Raw genomic sequence first — 19,452 nt, 5'->3', positions numbered from 1 at the left:
CTTTATAGGCATATCTTTCTTTGGGTTGGGACAGTTTTCTTCTATGATTTTGTTAAATATATTTTCTGTGCTTTTGAGTTGAACTTCTTCTCCTTCTGTTATACCTATTATTCTTAAGTTTGGTCTTTTCATGGTGTCCCTTATTTCATGGATATTTTAGGTTAAGATTTGTAAGATTTAATGTTTTCTTTGACTGATGAGTCTATTTCCTCTAGTGTATCTTCAGCGCTTGAGATTCTCTCTTCCATCTCTTGTATTCTGCTGTTCATGCTTGCGTTTGTGGTTCCTGATTGTTTTCTCTTGATTCCTGTTTCTATAATTCCCTCAGCTTGTGTTTTCTTTATTGTCTCTATTTCAGTTTTCAAGTCTTAAATAGTTTCTTTTGTATATATATTTGATTGCTTTTTCTTGGTTTTCTTTAAGGGATTTGTTGATGTCTTCCAATTTTTGTTTGTCTTTTCCTCCATTTCTTTGAGGCAAATTCTCGTTTCTTCTTTAACAGTTTCAAACATTCTCCTGAAGTTATTTTTAGGTCATTTTCTTCTGCTACATCTATATTTGGTTGTTCAAGTCTTGCTGTTGTAGGGTCTTTAGGTTTTACTCGTGTCATGTTGCTCTCCATGGTGTTGCATGTGTTCTTAACTTTTCTATTCATCTTTTCCTCTAATAGGTTTGATTGGGGCTGTCTGTGATTCTGTTGATTAATCTAGGTGCCAGTGAATCCAAGGCTCAGATCGTTGTTACTCATGGCACAGTCAGTGGCACAGTTCTAGTTACCCTCTTTGGTCACTTCGTGTTCCTGGAGGTCACTCAGCACTCCCAGGCTTTGCTCCACTCCTTTGGAGTTTGCTGTCTCAGGCCTACTCTATTCTAGGTTGTCAGCTTAGACCTGTTTCTGTAAATGTCCCTGGTCTGGCTCTGTTCCTGCAGAGGTCCCTGGCTTGGGGTTGGTCCTGTAAAGGACCCTGGCTCTGGTCAGCCCATTCAGAGTGCCCAGGCTCGGGCACACCCAGACTCACAGAGGACCTAGCTCAGGCTTACTCCCTCAGAGGTCCCAGACTTAAGCTTGGACCCGCAGAGCTTTTTGTTTCCTCTTATTCCATTTGATGTCCCAGACCAACGCCTGGACCCACAGAGGTCCTGGCTTAGGCCTAGTCCCTTTGAGGTCCCAGACTCAAACCTTGACCCGCAGATCTCTGATTCTTGCCTACTACTTCGGAGTTCCCAGATTCATGCCCACACTGGCAGAGGTCCTGGCTCAGGCCTAGTTCCTTGGAGGTCCTAGACTCACACCCAGACCCACAGGGGTCCTGGCTTAGGTCTACTCTCTTAAAGGTCCGAGATTCATGTCTGGACCCTCAGTGGTCTCTGGCTCTGGCTCACTCACTCAGCAGTTGCTTCCCTTTACCTGCTCCTGTAGAGTTTGCTGTCACAGGTCTGCTCTGGCCTAGGTTGCTGGCTCAATCCTGGTCTGCCAATGTCCCTGGAATGGATCCGCTCCCGCTCCCATGTAGCTTGCTTCCTCATGGCCTAGGTGGCTCTCACATGGGCATCTTCTGTGCCCCTTGCTGCAGCACCTTGGACATGGACATCACATTTCCCCCCACATCACCTCCCAGTGGATCTTGAGAATTATTTACACACTTCTCCTTGTGCCTCTGTGTCAGGGAGACTGCAGTTGGCCATCTGGGTGGCTTTGTGTGTGCAAAAAAGTGGTCTCTGTGGGAACTGGGGTAGCGATTGGATTTATTCCTCTTGATGGAGCCAGGTGAGGAGAATAGGGGATCAGGAAGACTGGGTGTGCAAGTTTCTTCATTTTCTGAGGCATTCACCCATTGTTGTAGCAATCCTCCATGGATATCACGGTAAGTCCTTCTGCCTGCAAAGTGAATGTCAATGCTTGGGGGTTTCTACGTCTTCAGCAGCAGACTGGAACTGCTGAGGCATTCACATCTGTACTGGACATGCAGGTGGCCAATAGTGGACTGTGCCAAACCTTATGTTAACCAGTCCAATAAATCTTCCAGGGCCAGAGAGATTGCTCACCAGATAAAGATGCTTGCCAAAAAGCCTGGTGTGTTGGGTTTCATCTCTGGAAACTATACACACACAGTAATAAAGTACTAATATGAATTAAAATATTGTGCAAAATATTAATAGCATGAATGATAAGTAAATCTACTTCTATGCCCAACTCTTCCTCTTGAGAATGCTGACAAGTACAAGGGCCAACTCTGAATGGTTAATTGGCTGGGAAAATGTAAATTGAGAGAGAAATGGTCTAGATATTTTTGGAATGAGAGCATTAGCTATGGAAAAACCTGTCCATACCCTGTTCACAGGTGGGTATTGGAAAAGATGAGGCAACTACTGTGGGCTGAACTGGTTCAACCTTAGTCTCACACCTTCCCCTTAGTCACAGTGCAGATGGAGGCGACCGGAGAAACATAAGCTCACATTGACAGGCATGAAGTTTCCTAGTTACATGTTTCCTCTTCCTATTCCCTCTCTCTACCTCTTTGTTCTTAGGAATATGTGTGTCTGTCTCTGTGTGTGTATGCATGGGTGAGAGAGAAACAGAGATAGACAGAGACAGAGAAACAAAGAGAGGCACATGTGTGCGCACGCACATGCACACGCACACACACACACAGAGTGGAATATGTATGAATACAGACAGGGCTATGTGTGTCACAGCACACACATGGAGGTCAAAGGAAAAGTTTGGGTGTTGGTCCTTGTCCTCCACTTGTTTGAGACAGGGTTTCACGGCCACTGTATTCACAGGCTAGTGGTCTGTGAGATTTTGGGAACTGTCATGCCTCTACCTCCCATCTTGCAGTAGGAGTGCTGAGCTCACAGGTGTGCAAACCAATGATTCTGACATTACATTGGTGCCGAGGACTTGAACTCGGGTCTACAAGTTTTCACACAACCACCTTCCCGCTTACTTCTGATGGAAGGTGGTAACAGTACCTGCTATTGCAGTAGCCATCTTGCTAACTATGAAGAATACGGACTGAAACTAAGGACCATCAGGTGTTTTCTTCAAACAGTAAAGTCAAGTGTCTGGTACTTGGATCCCAAATACTCCTAATGATGAGTATGCTAGAGAGATTGGACCCACTTCTAACAATAGATAAAGTGTCAAAGGCAATAGAAGCTGTTTCTTAAAGTCCTGAACCCAGCAGTTTTGTGATCTACATCAATTCTGCCACCCGAAGATGAAGACTGCATTATTCTGCTGCCCAGAAGAGCCTCACAATTAGAGATTAAAATTTAAGCCATTGTTGAGCAAAGATTTATTTCATATTTGATTTCCTAATGGTTCGATTAATCTGGATTGCTTTTTATTCCATCCTCAGCTGACCTCACGAATGGCTGCTGCCATTTTCCCCCTTTCCTTTGGAGATGAGTTCGTTAAGTGTATCTTCATTTATGTTGTGTGCTTTAGCGTACTCATCCTGGGAGTAACATCTATTCCTTTTACTTCTTCACAGATCTGATCTCACAAACCTCCAATCTTTACCAGAGATTTTATCAAATGAAAACTAGGGGTAGTTCTTAAACCACATGTGTTCACAAAACACCCCCTCTGGGTTAGCTAGAGAACAAAACTGTGATAACTGTGGCCTGAATTCAAACCCTGCTGCTGAAGGCAGAGCTACAAGCACATGGCAGATCCGCTAGTCTCCCCAGGTGTATATGGTTGCTGCCAAGAGGGAAGGCCTGAGTTGGATCCCTGGGACCCCCACGGCAGGTGAGAATTGACTATCAATTATCCTGTGACCTCCAGACATGTGAATTAAAATTCTAAAAATGAAGAAAGAAATTATAAGGTTTCTCTGGGCAGAGAGGTTTGGGTCAGTCTCCCAATGGAGTTGGTGTGAACAGCATGACAACTTAACCTGCCCTTCTGTCCCTGTGACTGGTGTCCTGTGACTGCTTCCGTCTTTAGCAGGAAGCTGGCCTGCACCCACATCTGCCCTTTTCCTGTCCCTTGCTTCGCCTTAACTCTCAATGTCTGTGGTTCTAAAGAAATTAATTTCATCTTCAGCCTGGGTGGTCATATGACTCAGGCCTGGCCAATCAGAACATCACACTACCTTGGACACAGTGATTGGCTCAACAATAGCCACGTGACTAGTCTGGGCAATGGAGCTGAAGATAGGACTTTCTGTGAGGCTGACTGGGACTAAATATCCTCTTCTCACAGGGGCCTGGGAGGACAGAGAGGGCTGATGCCGCCAGGGCTCCTACTCCTGACCCAGGACAAGATGGGATGGTGAGCTCCTGAGAGCCTCCTGTGAACAGAGCTCACAAAAGAAAATAGAGAGAGAAAGGGCAGGAGGAGGAGGGAGAGAGGTTTGAAGGAAAATTGAGCCAAGATCAACCTCTGTTGGGGGTGACCCTGAAGGGACACTACTTGTGGGAGGGGGCGAGAAGGCATAGAGTCAACCACATAGACTCTGGAAGTCAGGTGACTACAAAAAGCCAACTCCTTTATTGAGGGTGTGGGCAGGCCTCTCCCATCCCATCCCAAGGTCCCATGGCTCAGGTGGCCAATTCTTCTGTGTTGTTCTTCCTTCATTGGCATCTGCGGTCACGTGTCCATTAGTCAGCAGTCTCTGGGTATAGCAACAGGCCTTGGATTGGCTCAGGGAGGAAGTTCCTGCCATGCATGCTCATGCGGGCTGGTTTTGGCAGGATGGCTGAGTCTTTGGTAGGCTGGTAGACAGTTTCTCTTACAAGCTTGGACCAGAAGCTCCTCTCTTTTTCGGCTAATCATTAATATTTATTGTCCACGTATAAGGCTTTCATAGTTACAAGTGAGTGCCCAGATGTATACATGAAGTATTAACAACAGAGGGAAAAATCATATATGTACTGCTTTCTCTATTTAAATTGAACTTCCTAAAGTAAACTAATAAAAACATTTTTAGCAATATATAAAAAACTAATAACAACCAACTTTTAAAAAAGTACATAACACGAAAATCAAAACTAGTGAAACGAAACTGTGGGTGTCTAGACTGAAGCATAAGCTCGAATTCTGTTTCCATCGTCCCTGTCAATCAGATTCAAGGACATGCATTGCTGCAGTTCCGCCTGACAGTTGGAGAGGAGCAAGTCACCAAGGTGATGATCAGCATGAGGTGGGCATCCAAGTCATTGCTGGTTGCAGAGGGAGGTGTATTAGATGTTGTGGTTAAGGGTCCTAAATAAGCAACCAAATCTGGGGAGGTGGCGGCTCAGTGGGCAGATGGGCCTTCTGTCCAGCCCTGGATCTGGAAAGCAGTGCCGGGGCAGCAGTAAGCTAAAGGAGAAATGGACTGGCAGCTCAGAACCTGTAGCTGGAGTATGGAGGCAGGGGCCTGTTGCCCTGGGTTGCATGCAGGGCCACAACCATCTGAGCTTCTGTCCTGGCTCCCTCCTGCAGCAGGCACTCCTGACCAGGGCTGGAATGCTCCTAGGCCACTTCCGTTTCCCCACGTGGGGTGGGCAGGCAGCAGCAGCACAGTGCTCTTAGTGCGCTGGAAATGCGCTTCCTCATCAGCTTCCAGCCCCGGAGAGGCCTGGTTCCAGAGGCTGTGGGTACAACATGGGGCTGGTCACTGGGCACTTCTGGCTCTATGGATTGTTCCTCTTCGCTGAAGGCCATGTTCACCAGCCCTATGTCTTCCCCATATAGAGGTGGATCAGGGGAGGAGGATTCATCAGCCAGGCTATCCAGTGACATCATGGTGACTGTGGTATCCCCTGGAGCTGGGTTGATGGTTTCAGTGGCCAAAGCATCTCCTTCTGGGGCTGTATGATCTGAATAGTGCAGCGCCTCCGGGCAGGTGTGGGTGTGGAGCCCGGCTTTGCTTCTGCATCCAGAGAGCAGAGCCGGTTCACTGTGACTCCTCTTCATGGCCACAGGGACGCTAGTACTGACTGCAGGGATGACAGTTTGCAGACTGCTATCCCCAGAACTCATTTTGAATTTAAGGATGTTAATCGTTGCTGTTAGGTTTGACTGTGGGTCTTTTAGAGATGAAATAACCTGCTCGCAGGTGTACCCGATGTTACACATGGTCTCCACAACCTTGGGGAGGATGTCCTTGGCAGGAGGTGTTACCTGTTCCTGAATATGGCCCAGCCAAGGTCTCTCCAAAAGCCGAGATGACGTCAGCCTGAACCAAATGTAACCGGTGAGCAGTCTGGCCAAGATGAGGTAACAGGACCTGGAAAGATGGTACGGAATGCGGCACGGGGTGGTGGTGATTAGATGGTACATAGCTTCGGGGGTCGATTCTACATAGGGCAAGTGTCTGGTGACCAGGACGTAGAAGACAATCCCTAAGCTCCACATATCCCCTGCCATAGCATCATACGGTGTTCCGGCCAAGATCTCTGGGGCCAAATATGGCAAGGTGCCCCACAGCTCCTCCAGCATCTGGCCCTCTACGAGCTGGGTGGCCAACCCAAAATCGCAGAGTTTGACTTTGCCATCTGGACCCATCAGGATGTTCTCTAATTTGATGTCGCGGTGTGCGATCAGTCTTTGGTGCAGGAAGTGCACAGCAGAGGCCAACTGGTAGAATATAGGCCTAGCCTCCTCCTCTTGTAGACAGCCCACCTCCCTGATCAACATTAACAGATCTTTTCCTTCCAAGTATTCCATGACGAGATAAGTGGCCTGCAGCGTGTTGATAGCATGGAACAATTGGATGATGTTATTGTGATGTAAGGACTTGTGGACGGCCACCTCAGATCTGATGTATTCTTCATCATTGTACTCTTTCTCAAGCACCTTGATCGCCACCTGCGTTTTTGTGGGAAGGTGTTGGGCAAGGATCACCTCCCCAAATGCACCACAACCTAGTGATGATAAAAATTTATAATTCTTCTTGAGGATGTCCTCTTCCCGGAGGCTGTCCATGATGGTTACCTCAAGTTCTCTGTATTTTGGGCAATTTCAGGGACACACGATGCTAGGGAAGAAATGATAGAGTTTTAGAAATGGAAGATTATAGGCATGAATTCTCTGTCTTGAAATCTGAAATATCCCAAACAACCTAATGATGCCTTTAAGACCAAGAAGTACAAGAATCATCCAGAGGGTAATTGACATAAAGACACTGAACAAGAGCATAACAGCATCTGTTCAGATTCTGGGGAGGAGCCCATACTCACACACAGGGACCCCTGAACTGTTATGCTTTGGGGAAAGTAGCTGCAAGTAGAGAAAATCTCATCTAAGAGAAACAAAATCCACAAAGAGAAACATGATATTTTCTTCTCCTGTGGGTTTAAGGAAGAGGAGGGCTGAGTGTTTATCAAAGAAACAGTATTAGTCACAGAGATGGAGTGGAGGAAGCGATAGAGCGGGAGAGTTTGACCAAAACGCAGGCTGGGCATGGATGGGAAATTTATAATGAAGTTGCTATGGTTAGTTTACAGTAACATGTGTTTCACCTGATGAAAATTGAAACCGCAGTAGAAAAAAGTAAAGAATAAATGAATTTTGAAACAGGAAATTGGGTAATAATGAAAAAATAGATACGACACTGACAATTCAAACCTAGGATGTAAACTAATAGCATACATGTAAACATGAATTAGCAAAACTTAACCCTAAAACCAAAACCAATGAACTGGAAAGAACTCACTTTAGCAAAGTCCAGTAGACTGGAGAATCCTAGTCTGTCACAGGCAATCTTCAGTAGACTGTAGTGTCGTGACAGCTATTCCGAGCTACAAAGACAGGAGCCCAATGCAGGCAGTGCCTAAAACAGAATAGTTAGCGTACTTCATAATGCTTCCTTGTGATGTCACCCAAATGAGCAGACCAATCATGGCTTCCATGACTATTTTTGACCAGGTTCTATAACACAGCTAGTTCCCTGAGTATTTTGCTCATGGCTGGCACCAAATCCCAGACCAGAATCAACTCCAGGGAGGAAGGGTTTGTGTGTGTGTGTGTGTGTGTGTGTGTGTGTGTGTGTGTGTTTGTGCACACACGTGTACACACTTCTCTAGACACTGAAGCCATGGTGATGGCACATTTCCTTCCCAAATAGAGCTGGCAGTTAGGTGTCTGGTGACACTAAATTAGAAGTTCTCTATCACCAAGTGGCACAGGTCCTCTAGCTAGCCCCACATCCATGCGTTCCACAAATTCCCAAACAAGGAGTCAAGTCCTCAACACATCTGACATTCAACAGTCCCACTGTGGTACTTTGAATTAAAAATGTCTGATACAAATGTATGAACACATGGACACACAAGGAAAGTAGATGGTACTGTTTGGGAACTTTTTAGGTTGGATCCGTAGAAGCAGTACTCCATCCGTGGCGCTGTCCTTGAGAAGAATCAGCACAGTCTTCATGTCTTCTTCTACTTACTTCTTGAGTTTGAGTTGGTGACGTCTCAATCTCCTGCATTTTCCTTCAGGGTTCCAGCTAGCTTCCATGCCTCTGACCCACGCCCATGGGCCATTATCCCTCCAAAACTAGGTCAGACAGACATGCTCACTATCTCTTCAGATGCCCTGTTCATAAACTTCTATCACAACAGAATGCCAGACAATAAACACGGGCTTAGCAGAGCTGGTTGCTCCCCATCCCCACCCTACCCATGCTGCCCAGAAGTCACGGCAGACTCATTGCTGTCACACAGTCACACATTGACTGTGTCTGTTCCTTCTACCTCCACCAGAGAAAGAATGGACCCATCAAGTAGCCCGAATTACAGGCCACATCCTCTGTAGTGTAGCACAGGTCTCATACTAAATGAACCTGCTTCCTCTTGGTGCAGGACCTCCCTTTCCCTCAGAAACCTGCATTTTCATGGAGACATGCTTTGTCTGACAGGGATGAAACTGCTTCAGCCTCCCACTGCGTGGCCATAATTGCTAGAGTCCTTGTGCCTGGGTACAGAATCTCCCCTAGTATCACCATCTCTCTGTAGTTCCCATCTTTCCTCACATCCCACTAAAGATGCTGACTCATATAATAAGGAAATATACAAAAATCCATGGAAAACTTTAAAGTTGGAATCTAAAACTAGGCAACACAATCTGAAAGAACAAATAGTTTGACAATACCTTGTACTGTTACCGGGAAAATTCACTGATGGATCTAACAATCTAAAGAAATAACTGTAATGATCAACAGATATTCCATTCGTCCATAAAACTGAAGCAAGGGATACTTTCAAATCTTTTTTGAAGATTTACTTACTTACTTACTCTTTAGCCAAGTAAAGACACCTTGAAAAGAGATGAGTATCTGACAGGGGCAATGACTGCAAACATTAAAATATCCTTAAGGATAGCACTTGCTCCTTTACTTCTTAGTCAGTAACACATTAAATGATCATTCTTCATGATCAAGATACCTTCAGGGGAACACAAGAATCAGTCTACATACAAAAATAAACAAAAGAGCAAGCATAGTCCAACATCAAGAAAACATAGTCACCCCAGAAAAGAAATGAGGGCCACTGCCAGGGACAAACCTAACGAGAGAATGTTTTACTATGAACAATCCTATTCTACAAACAGGAAAATATTTATTTAATCGTAGTCAGAAGAGAGGATGAATTTCTTGTTAATAGAAACACTGCTCACCTGACATTGGCAGGGAGGTGACACACGGATGGTAAATCTTCACAGTTCCTCACTGTGTGCCTACAACCAGAAAGTTAAAAAAAGAGCACAGCTAAGAATGACAAAGAAGTCAAATAAAAAGGAAAATCTCAGTCAGTGAAAGAATAGAAATAACAACAACAATTTAAAACAAAATTAAATATGGGTAAAAAAAATCAATAAATGTCAAACACCAAAAGGCAAACAGAAAACAAGGGAAACTCACTTTTTCAGGACCACCCACTTTGAAGTGTCTAAATCTATAAGAAATCACTGAGTCCAAATCCTCATCCACCAACCAACGCCTCCCCTGTGATACAAGGACAGAACCCAGTCCCAGGTAGCACCGTACACAGACTAGTCTCTAGCCGACCTCACAATGACTCCCTGTGATGTCATTGCACCGGGCTAATCACAGTTGAGAAAATGACAGTATTCTGCTGTAGTTGTTTCCCCTGCTCACTTTTATTTAATTTTTTGTTTAAAAGTTTTTTTCCATTTTACATAACAACCACAGTTCCTCATCTCTCCCGTCCTCCTCCCCCACCACCTTTTCTTCAACCAACTCCCATCCATTCCTCAAAAAGGGTAAGGCCTGCCAGGGGGAGTCAACAAAGATTGGCATATCAACCTGAGGAGGACCAAGACCCTCCAATGTATCCAAGCTGAGTTAGGTATTTCTCCATAAGCAATGGGCTCCAAAAAGACAGTTCCTGAGCTGGGGATAAATCCTGGTCCCACTGTGCCCAAGTCACAGAACTGTCACCCATTTTCAAAGGGCCTAGTTCAATCCTATGCAGATTTCCCATCTGTCAGTCCAGTGTCAATGAGTTCCCACTAGCTCAGGTCAGCTGTCTCTCTGGGTTTCCCCCATCATGATCTTGACCCCTTTGCTCAAATAATCCCTCCTCCCTCTCTTCAACTGGACTCCAGGAGCTTGGACCAATGCTTCGTCCAGCAGCTTCTCTTAACTCGCTCATTTACGGACCAATGCATTTAGTGTTTGCTATGTTCACTTAATGGATTCTCTTGCTCCACCCTCAGTGTCTTTCCTTCCTCTTTTTCTTCCTCTCCTTCTCTCACTTCTCCCCTCCCTCCTATTTCTTTTCCTCTTGTCCTTGACAGAGTCTAACTTTGTAGTTCATCTGGCCTCCAGTTCGCTGTGCAGCCCTCAGGGTTGTGGTATCCTCTACAGCCCCCAAAGATTAAGATCATAGGCCTGAGCCCGTGTCCTGGCTCTAAGTGTCCTCTTTTTGGGTTCCAATGTGAGTTAGTCCTTTTCACCTTGCCTGGGTTAGAATCCCCTAGATTCTAGTCTTCATGTCTTCTACTTCTTGCTTGAGTTTGAGTTGGTGACATCTCAATTTTCTGCATTTTCCTTCAGGGTTCCAGCTAGCTTCCATGCCTCTGACCCACGCCCATGGGCCATTATCACTCCAAAACTAAGTCAGACAGACATGCTCACTATCTCTTCAGATGCCCTGTTCATAAACTTCTATCACAACAGAATGCCAGACAATAAACACGGGCTTAGCAGAGCTGGCTGCTCCCCATCCCCACCCTACCCATGCTGCCCAGAAGTCACGGCAGACTCATTGCTGTCACACAGTCACACATTGACTGTGTCTGTTCCATCCACCTCCACCAGAGAAAGAATGGACCCTTCAAGTAGCCCGAATTACAGGCCACATCCTCTGTAGTGTAGCACAGGTCTCATACTAAATGAACCTGCTTCCTCTTGGTGCAGGACCTCCCTTTCCCTCAGAAACCTGCATTTTCATGGAGACATGCTTTGTCTGACAGGAATGAAACTGCTTCAGCCTCCCACTGCGTGGCCATCATTGCTAGAGTCCTTGTGCCTGGGTGGAGAATCTCCCCTAACATCACCATCTCTCTGTAGCTCCTATCTTTCCTCGCTCCTCACTAAAGATAAAAACTCATATACCAAGGAAAGATACAAGAATCCATGTGTATTTAAAATTCAAATATAAAACTAGGCAACACAGTCTGAAAGAACAAATAGGTTGACAACGCCTTGTATTTTTACTGGGAAAACTCACAGATGAATCCAACAATTTGAAGAAATGACTGCAATGATCCACACATATTCCCGTAGTCCATAAAACTGAGGCAAGGGATACTTTCAAATCTTTTTATAAAACAAACTCTTCTCGTAAAGCCCCTAGTCTCTAGCCAAAAAAAGACACCTTGTAAAGAGACGAATATCTGAAAGCATCGTTGACTAAGAACATTGGGATATCCTTAAGGAAAGTACTCGATCATTTACTTCTTAGTTATTGACACAATGAAATGATCATTCTTCATGATCAAGATACCTTCAGTGGAACATAAGAATCAATCTACATACAAAACTTGTCAAAAGAGCAAGCATAGTCCAACATCAAGAAAACATAGTCACCCCTGAAAAGAAATGAAATGTCACTAACATAGAACGAGAGGATGTTTTATTATAAACAACCCTATTCTAGAAACATAAAAACATTTATCTTCATCATAGTCAGAAGAGAAGATGAATTTCTTGTTAATAGAAACACTGGTCACCTGACATTGGCAGGGAGGTGACACATACCTGGTGAATCTTCAGCACAGTTGAGTAAATTCCTCACTGTATGCCTACAGACCAGAAAGTTTAAAAAAAAAAACACAACAGAGCACAGTGAAGAATAATAAGGAAATGAAATTGGATGAAAAGGAAAATCTCAGTCAGTGAAAGAAGAGAAATAACAGCCACAACTTAAAACAAAGTTGAATATGGTCAGAAAGAATCAATCAATAAATGTCAAACATGGAAAGTTGAACAGAAAACAAGGGAAACTCACTTTTTTTTAGGGTCACCCACTTTGCAATATCCAAGAATAGGAAAAAATATCTGAGTCCAAATCTTCATCCACCAACCAACTTCTCCTCTGTGATACAAGGACAAAACCCAGCCCCAGGCTGCTCCTTATATAGACTGGTCTCTAGCTGACCTCACAATGACTCCCTGTGATGTCACTTGCACTGGGCCAATCACGGCTGAACAAAACCACAGTATTCTGCTGTAGTTCTTGCTTTCCCTACTTACTTTCATTTAAATATAATTTTTTATTTTAAAGTTTTTTCTATTTTACATACCAACCACAGTTCACCCTCTCCCTTCCCCACAGACATTTTCCCTCAACCAACTCCCCAAACTCCTCATAAATGTTAAGACTTGCCATAGGGTGTAAACAAAGTCTGGCCTATTAGTTCAGGCAGGACCAAGCCCCTCCCCTCTATCAAGGCTGAGAATTGTATTCTTACATAAGGAATGGGCTCCAAAAATATAGTTCATGCCCTGGGGATTAATCCTGGTCCCACACAGTGGCCTCACTGAGTGCCCAAATCACAGAACTCTCACCCATTTTCAGAGGGCCTCTTCTGGTCCTATGCAGATTTCCTATCTGTCAGTCCCGTGTCAATGAGTTCCCACTAGCTCAGGTCAGCTGTCTCTGTGGGTTTCCCCATCACGATCTTGACCCCTTTGCTCAAATAATCCCTCCTCCCTCTTCTCTTCAACTGGACTCCAGGAGCTTGGCCCAGGACTTCATCCAGCAGCTTCTCTTAACTCGCTCACTTATGGACCAATGCATTTAGTGTTTGCTTCTGTTCACTTTGTGGTTCCTCTTGCCCTTCCCCACAGTGTCTTTTCTTTCTCTTTTCCTTCCTCTCCCTCTCTCACCTCTCCTTTCTCTCCTCTTTCCTTCCTTCCGTTGCTCTTTTCTTCTCCTCCCCTTTTGGTCCTTGACAGAGTCGTTACCTCTGTAGGTTCAGCTGGCATATCCAGTTCACTATGTAGCCCTTGGGGTCCAAGCAGCCTCCACAACCCCCAAAGATTAGGATCACACACAGGAGCCTGGAGTCCTGACTCTAAGTGTTCCTCTGCTTGGTTCCCATGAGAATTAGTCCTTGTCACCGTTGCCTGGGTTAGAACTCTCCTAGGACACTGGGTGAGGGACAGCACTGGTGTGTCGTGAAGGAAGTCAAAGGAAGAGCCATCCTGAATATGGAATAAGCACTGTTCTGTGTGTTGAGAACCTAGATGGAATCCAAGAAGGACAAGGAGCTGGGCACCTCCTCTCTGCTTCCTGCCTGCCTAAAGAATGTCCTCTGATATGTGTTGTGGCTGTCATGATGTTATCTCACAGCCTAGGGAATGAACTCCCTTGCTCATGATGGACCTTGTCTTTCCTCATTGGTCTAGAGCTCGTGAATATGGCCTGTTTCCTACTGTAGTAGAGGCTCTTGGGTCACATTCCTTCTTCCCGGTGTCTTTTTCACCTACTGCTGCTGAAGGCCCGCACAGCAAAGCTTACATGAGTAATGAGTGCTCTCAAGGATTTGGACCTAACTCTCTGTGAGGTACCCGTGTCTCCCTAGATAGTAGCTGGCTGATGTGGGCCAGAGGAGCCAATGCTTTGATTCCTGGAGGGCCAGATGCTGTGGTCAAAGGGGACTGTCACACAACCAGGGCTTCCTTCCAGATCCCCAATTAGGTAAAACTTACACTCACACACCTGCTTTACAGAAAGATTTTTTATTAAGCAGGGAAGAAAAAAAGTGGCTGATTTCTGACTCCGGCGGGAAAGCAGCAGCAAATGACCTCACTGGTATAATTTTAAGGAGCAGGAGAAGGGGGAGCTGTGTTAGAATGGGCTAGGATGCTGTGGTAAAGGAGATAAGTAACAAGGGAAAAGGGAAAGGAAAAATAGAGAGAGCCAGGGGTTTTGTCTTAGAGAGACAGAAGACAACCTCTGGATAAATGGGAGATGGAAGAGGCCCATAGACAAATAACAGTTTACCAAGGTAAATGGGAAGCCCTGTCTTATGAGGAGGTGTTTAACTTTAAACGGGCATGTTTATTAGGTGAGCCAAAGGGGACTTTTATAGCTGGACTTTGGTAGGCAGCCTGAGGAGGAAAGAGTGGCCAAATGAGGGAACTGACCTTGGTTGCCTGCTTTGGGAATGTAACCTAACAGTGTTTAGAAGGCAGAGGGATAGGGGAGAAGGGCTAGGCCTGTCAGAGCCATGCTTGACCTGGCCAGAGTCCCTTCAGTGGGCTCCCAGTGACGATCTTAGCCAGGGAGTTGTCTCTTCATGTCACACCTTCTCCCTCTTTCCTGTCCCTTCACAAATGACTCCCAATTTCAGATTTTCTTCTGCAGAGCTCTGCCTGTGGCGACTTGTAACTTCAAATATGACAGCTGTGATTCCTCCATATTCTTCCATATCCTTCTTCCAGGGCTGCTCCTCCCGATGGATGGGTGTCTCAGTCTTTGAATCTGGGTGGGCGTGGGCCTCTGCCAGCAGAGTGAGGAAAAGTGTTGCTGTGGAATTCCAAGGCTAGGTTGTTAGAAGGAGTGGAGCTTCTCCTGGCTCCCTAGGACTGTTTCCTGTGAGGGATTCATGGAGCATAAAGCCTCTTTGTGAGTTTTTTATTAATATATTTAAGACTGATAGCTGGGAGGTGGTGGGGTGCATGCCATTAATCCCAGCACTCAGGAGTCAGACTGCAGATCTCTGTGAGTTTGAGGCCAATCTGGTCTATGAAGTGAGTTCCAGGATACCAGAGCTGTTACACAGAGAAACCCTGTCTTGAAAGAAAGAAGATGGTTTAGAGGGTTGGCCAGATGGCTCTGTAGGTTCAGACCTTACACCAAACTGGCGGACCTGCGTTTGATCCCTGGCAGCACATGGTGGAAGGAGAGAACTGATTACCACAGGTTTTCCTCTGACCTCCACACTCCTGCTGCCCCCCACAGCCCCAAATGAGTAAACAGTAGTAAAAAAAAAAAAGAAAGACTGCCAGGTGGGGCTTGGAGGGAAGATAGAGAGTTAGTGGATACACAGGTAGATAGTATTATGGGTTAGATATGCAATGTCACCCATAGGCTCTTGTTGCCAGATGGAGGGTCTATCTGGGGAGGTCGTGGTGACCTCAAGACATGGGGTACCCCTGGGAGAAGCACACCCTATAGGAAATGTGGTTGTTTGGTTCCCACACTCCTCCTGTTTCCCAGCTTTGTGTTTATGAGGAACTGAACAGAACCTTTGCAAGGTCTTCCCACCATCACATTCTAAGTGCAAGGCCTCTCTGAGACTATGAGCCTAGACAAATCCCTCACAGAGACACAGATGTGATTAATCTGTCCTGGCTGTGGGAGTCTCCCAAGCTTAGCTGCCAACTGTTGGTATCCACTTGAAGGCCTTACAGTTGGAGTGTCCTGTTGTTCAGTGACAACATTGGAACCATGGTTTAAGATAACTGTCCTCAGCCTTGTTCCAACCTTGATTACCTTCTGTGTTCCTCCACTTGTGGTTCAAGTAGGGATGTACAACCCCACAGACTCATAGATTTGAATGCTTGGTCATTAGGGGTTGGTGCTACTTGACAGGGATAAGGAGGTGTGACCTTGTTGGAGGAAATGTGTCACTGGGGTGGTCTTTGAGGTTTCAAATGCTCAACAGGCCCAGTTTCTCTTTCTCCCTTTTATTCTAGCTTAGGGCTCCTCTAAAGCCAACCAGTCCCTTGGGACAAGGGTCCCAACTCATGAGTTCTTATTTAAAAGTCATTATTCCTCAAATGTTTTGACTTACACAAAACCAAGTGAGATTACATTTAAGCCCTTTTAAGTAGCTAAGAATAGGAATTTATTTCAGAATGAGTTTTGTGGGAACACCTTCATCTCATACCCCCTTTCTTTAAACACATTTAGGAAGCACACAGAGGGTATCTAGCCACACAAATGGCACCAGATGGATGTCTTTGGCTTAGTTTTGGTTCATAGTGTGGCAAGTAGAGTGGCAGAAGAGGGGGCCACTGCCTCTGGGAATTCTAGATTCAGATGATGGACGTTACCTTAAAGAAAGCATGCTTGCTGGGAGCCATTCTGATAGTTCAGGAGTTACAGCTCCTATGTGTTTTCTACAGAAACGAATGCAGGAAATTAGTGTGTGTGTTTTGTCTCTCTATGTATGTGTGTGTGTGTGTGTGTGTGTGTGTGTGTGTGGTGTGTTTGTGGTTTGAATAGTGGAGGTAAGCAAGGAAACAAGAAAGTTCTATTTGAACAATCCACTTTCTCTGTCTCTCTCTTTAGCTGAAAATAGATTCTGCTCTCATACAATACATCCTAACCAGAGTTTCCCCTCCGTCCACTTCTCCTAGCTGCCCCACATATCCTGGCCCCTCTCCCATATATCCACTCTTCTGTTTCCTCTCAGAAATGAGCAGTCCTTAGGAGATGACAGCCAACAGTAGAAAACAGATACCACAAGAATCACAGACAAAGGCAAAAGTCCCACATCAGGGCTGGAGAAGGCAACCCATAGGAGAAAAAGAGTCCAAGTGCAGGTAATAAGTCACAGATGCTATTAGGAGTCCCAGAAACGCACCAAACTAGCTTCCATAACATACACAGAGGACCTGGTGCAGACCCGTGCAGGCTCATATTTGCTGCTTCAGTCTCTGTGAGCCCCTGTGAAGCCCTGCTTAGTTGATCCAGTTGGCCCTGTTCTCTTGGTGTGTCCTCCATCCCCTCTCTCTTCTTAGTCTTTCCTCCCTATCTTCTGTGGGGTTTCCTGATCAGTGAATGGAGGGTCCTGATAGAGACCTCTAGTTTAGACTCCACCCTTCCAACAGGTCTTGTTGTGGGTCTCTCCATCCACTGCCAACTTCTGCAGGAAGAATCCTCTTTGACAACAATTGTACAAGATACTGATCTATGAGTATAGCACAAACATTAGGAATTAGGAATAAAACCATAATTTCTTTTTCCTATTTTGCCTGGTGTGTGTTTCGTCGTACACTGAGGTTTTCTGGGCTGTTCAGTCTCTGGCCTTCTGGCCATCCAGGCAGGATCCTGCATGGGATCCCTCTTGTGGTGTGGGCCTCAAGATAGACCAGTCATTGGTTGGCCACTCCACAGCTCTGTGCCACCATTGCTCCAGCACATCTTGCCAGTAGGACAGTTTGTAGGTTGGGGGTTTTGTGGTGGGTTGGTGTCCAGGTTTCTATTTTTATAACCTGCAGGTATCATATCCTGCCAAAGACACTGAATGTGAGGCTGAAGAGTCCAAATCCTCACCAGCTCAACATGTCTACATTCAGTGAGCTCTATAGAACCTGCCCTTCGCAATAGGGCACCACAGTCTTTTTCAGAGGGTGATCTGAGTCCTAACATCAGCCTGGGTTGGTTTAGGGATACCCATGGACAAACAGCTCAATCAAGTAACCCAGGCCGACCACTGGGAATCACTGCCTGACTAAAAAGATGGCTAGTTCAGACTCTGTATCCTCATTACTGGTGTGTTCTCACTAGGATCACCCTCCTAGATTCCAGGGAGTTTCCAATGCGACTAGGATTCCATACACCACCCCCCAGATGTCTACCAGTCCCAGGTATCTCTTTCCAAACCTCCCTCTATTCCCAAACATCCTGGCCCCGTCCCATCCAGCCTCTACTCTACCCACATAATTTATTCTGATTTCTTTCCCCGGGAGATCTATGCTTCCCCCTGTAGATCTTCTCTTTACCTAACCTCCTCTGGGTCTCTGGAGTTGTAGATTGATTATTAACATAACCATTTATCATGCACTTCTATTGAATACATACCACATCTGTTTTTCTGGGTGCTGGATTACTCTCTTGGGATGAAGTTTTTACTAGTTCTATCCATTTGCTTCAAAATCGGAGGACCCATCTCTCTGCTCCCTCTCTCTCTCCTCTCTCCTCTCTCTCTCTCCTCTCTCTCTCCCCACTGAGTAGTACTCCATTGTGTAAATGTACCACATTTCTTTCTCAATTTTTAGTTGATGGATATCTAGATTTTTTTTCCATGTTCTGGGTATTACGAAATAAACCTGCAATGAACATAGTTGATCAAGTGTCCCTTGTGCGAGAATGGAGTGTTCTTTGTGTATATGCCCCAAGAGAGATATAGTTTGGTCTTGAGGTAGATCGTTCCCAGTTTTATGAGGAACGATAATATTGATTTCTAAAGTGGCTATACAAGCTTGCCCTCCCACTAGCAATGGAGGAGAGTGTTTCTCTTGCTCCACATTATGGCCAGCACGAGCTTGTCACTTGTGTTATTGATCTTATTCATTCCAATAGATATAAAATAAAATCACAGAGTTGTTTAATTTACATTTTCATAATGACTAATGATGTTAAACATTTTTTGAAGTGTTTCTCAGCCATTTGAGATTTTAACTATTGAGAATTCTCTGTTTAGATCTGTACCTCATTTGTAAATTGGATTGTTTGGTGTTTTGATGCCTAATTTCTTGATTCTTGATATATTGTGGCCTGCTGTCAAATGTCGGAGTTGATGAATAGTTTTTTCCATTCTGTAGGCTACTGTTTTGTTACTATTGACAGTGTTCTTTGCCTTATACACACTTCCAGTTCCATGAGGTACCATTCGTGAATTATTAAATCTTAGTGCTTGTGCTATCAGTGTTCTGTCAGGACGTTGTCTCCTTTGACAAATGTGTTCAAGGTCATTCACACTTTCTCTCCTGCTAGGTTCAGTGGGTCTGGTCAATGTTGAGATCTTTGATCCACTTGGACTTGAGTTTTGTGCAGGACAATATGGATCTATTCACATTCTTCTAAATATCTGTATTGAGATAGAACAACACCATTTGTTTAAAGATGCTTTCTTTTTTCCTTTGTGTATTTCTGGCTCCTTTATTAAAAATCAGGTGCCCCTAGGTGTGTGAATTTATGTCTTCAATTTATGGGTCTTCAATTCCACTAAAGATTCCACCTGCCTGT

General features: G+C 45.1%; 1 protein-coding gene across 1 annotated transcript; it reads right to left on the bottom strand.

Moving 5' to 3' along the window:
- Window positions 1–5,470: 5,470 nt before the first annotated feature.
- Window positions 5,471–6,925, bottom strand: LOC119823701 (sperm motility kinase-like). Its single transcript, XM_038343780.1, has one exon. The coding sequence runs from the start codon at window positions 6,923–6,925 to the stop codon at window positions 5,471–5,473; it is 1,455 nt and encodes a 484-aa protein (XP_038199708.1).
- Between the last annotated feature and the right edge of the window lie 12,527 nt (window positions 6,926–19,452).

This window comes from Arvicola amphibius, chromosome 9, assembly GCF_903992535.2.
Source record: "Arvicola amphibius chromosome 9, mArvAmp1.2, whole genome shotgun sequence".
Lineage (NCBI taxonomy): Eukaryota > Metazoa > Chordata > Mammalia > Rodentia > Cricetidae > Arvicola > Arvicola amphibius.
Note: the sequence above shows the minus strand (reverse complement) of the source record. Positions and strands in the feature narration are given on the sequence as shown.

Excerpts from the sequence above, each read along its gene's own strand:
- LOC119823701 (XM_038343780.1), bottom strand. The coding sequence starts at position 6,925 with ATGGACAGCCTCCGGGAAGAGGACATCCTCAAGAAGAATTATAAATTT.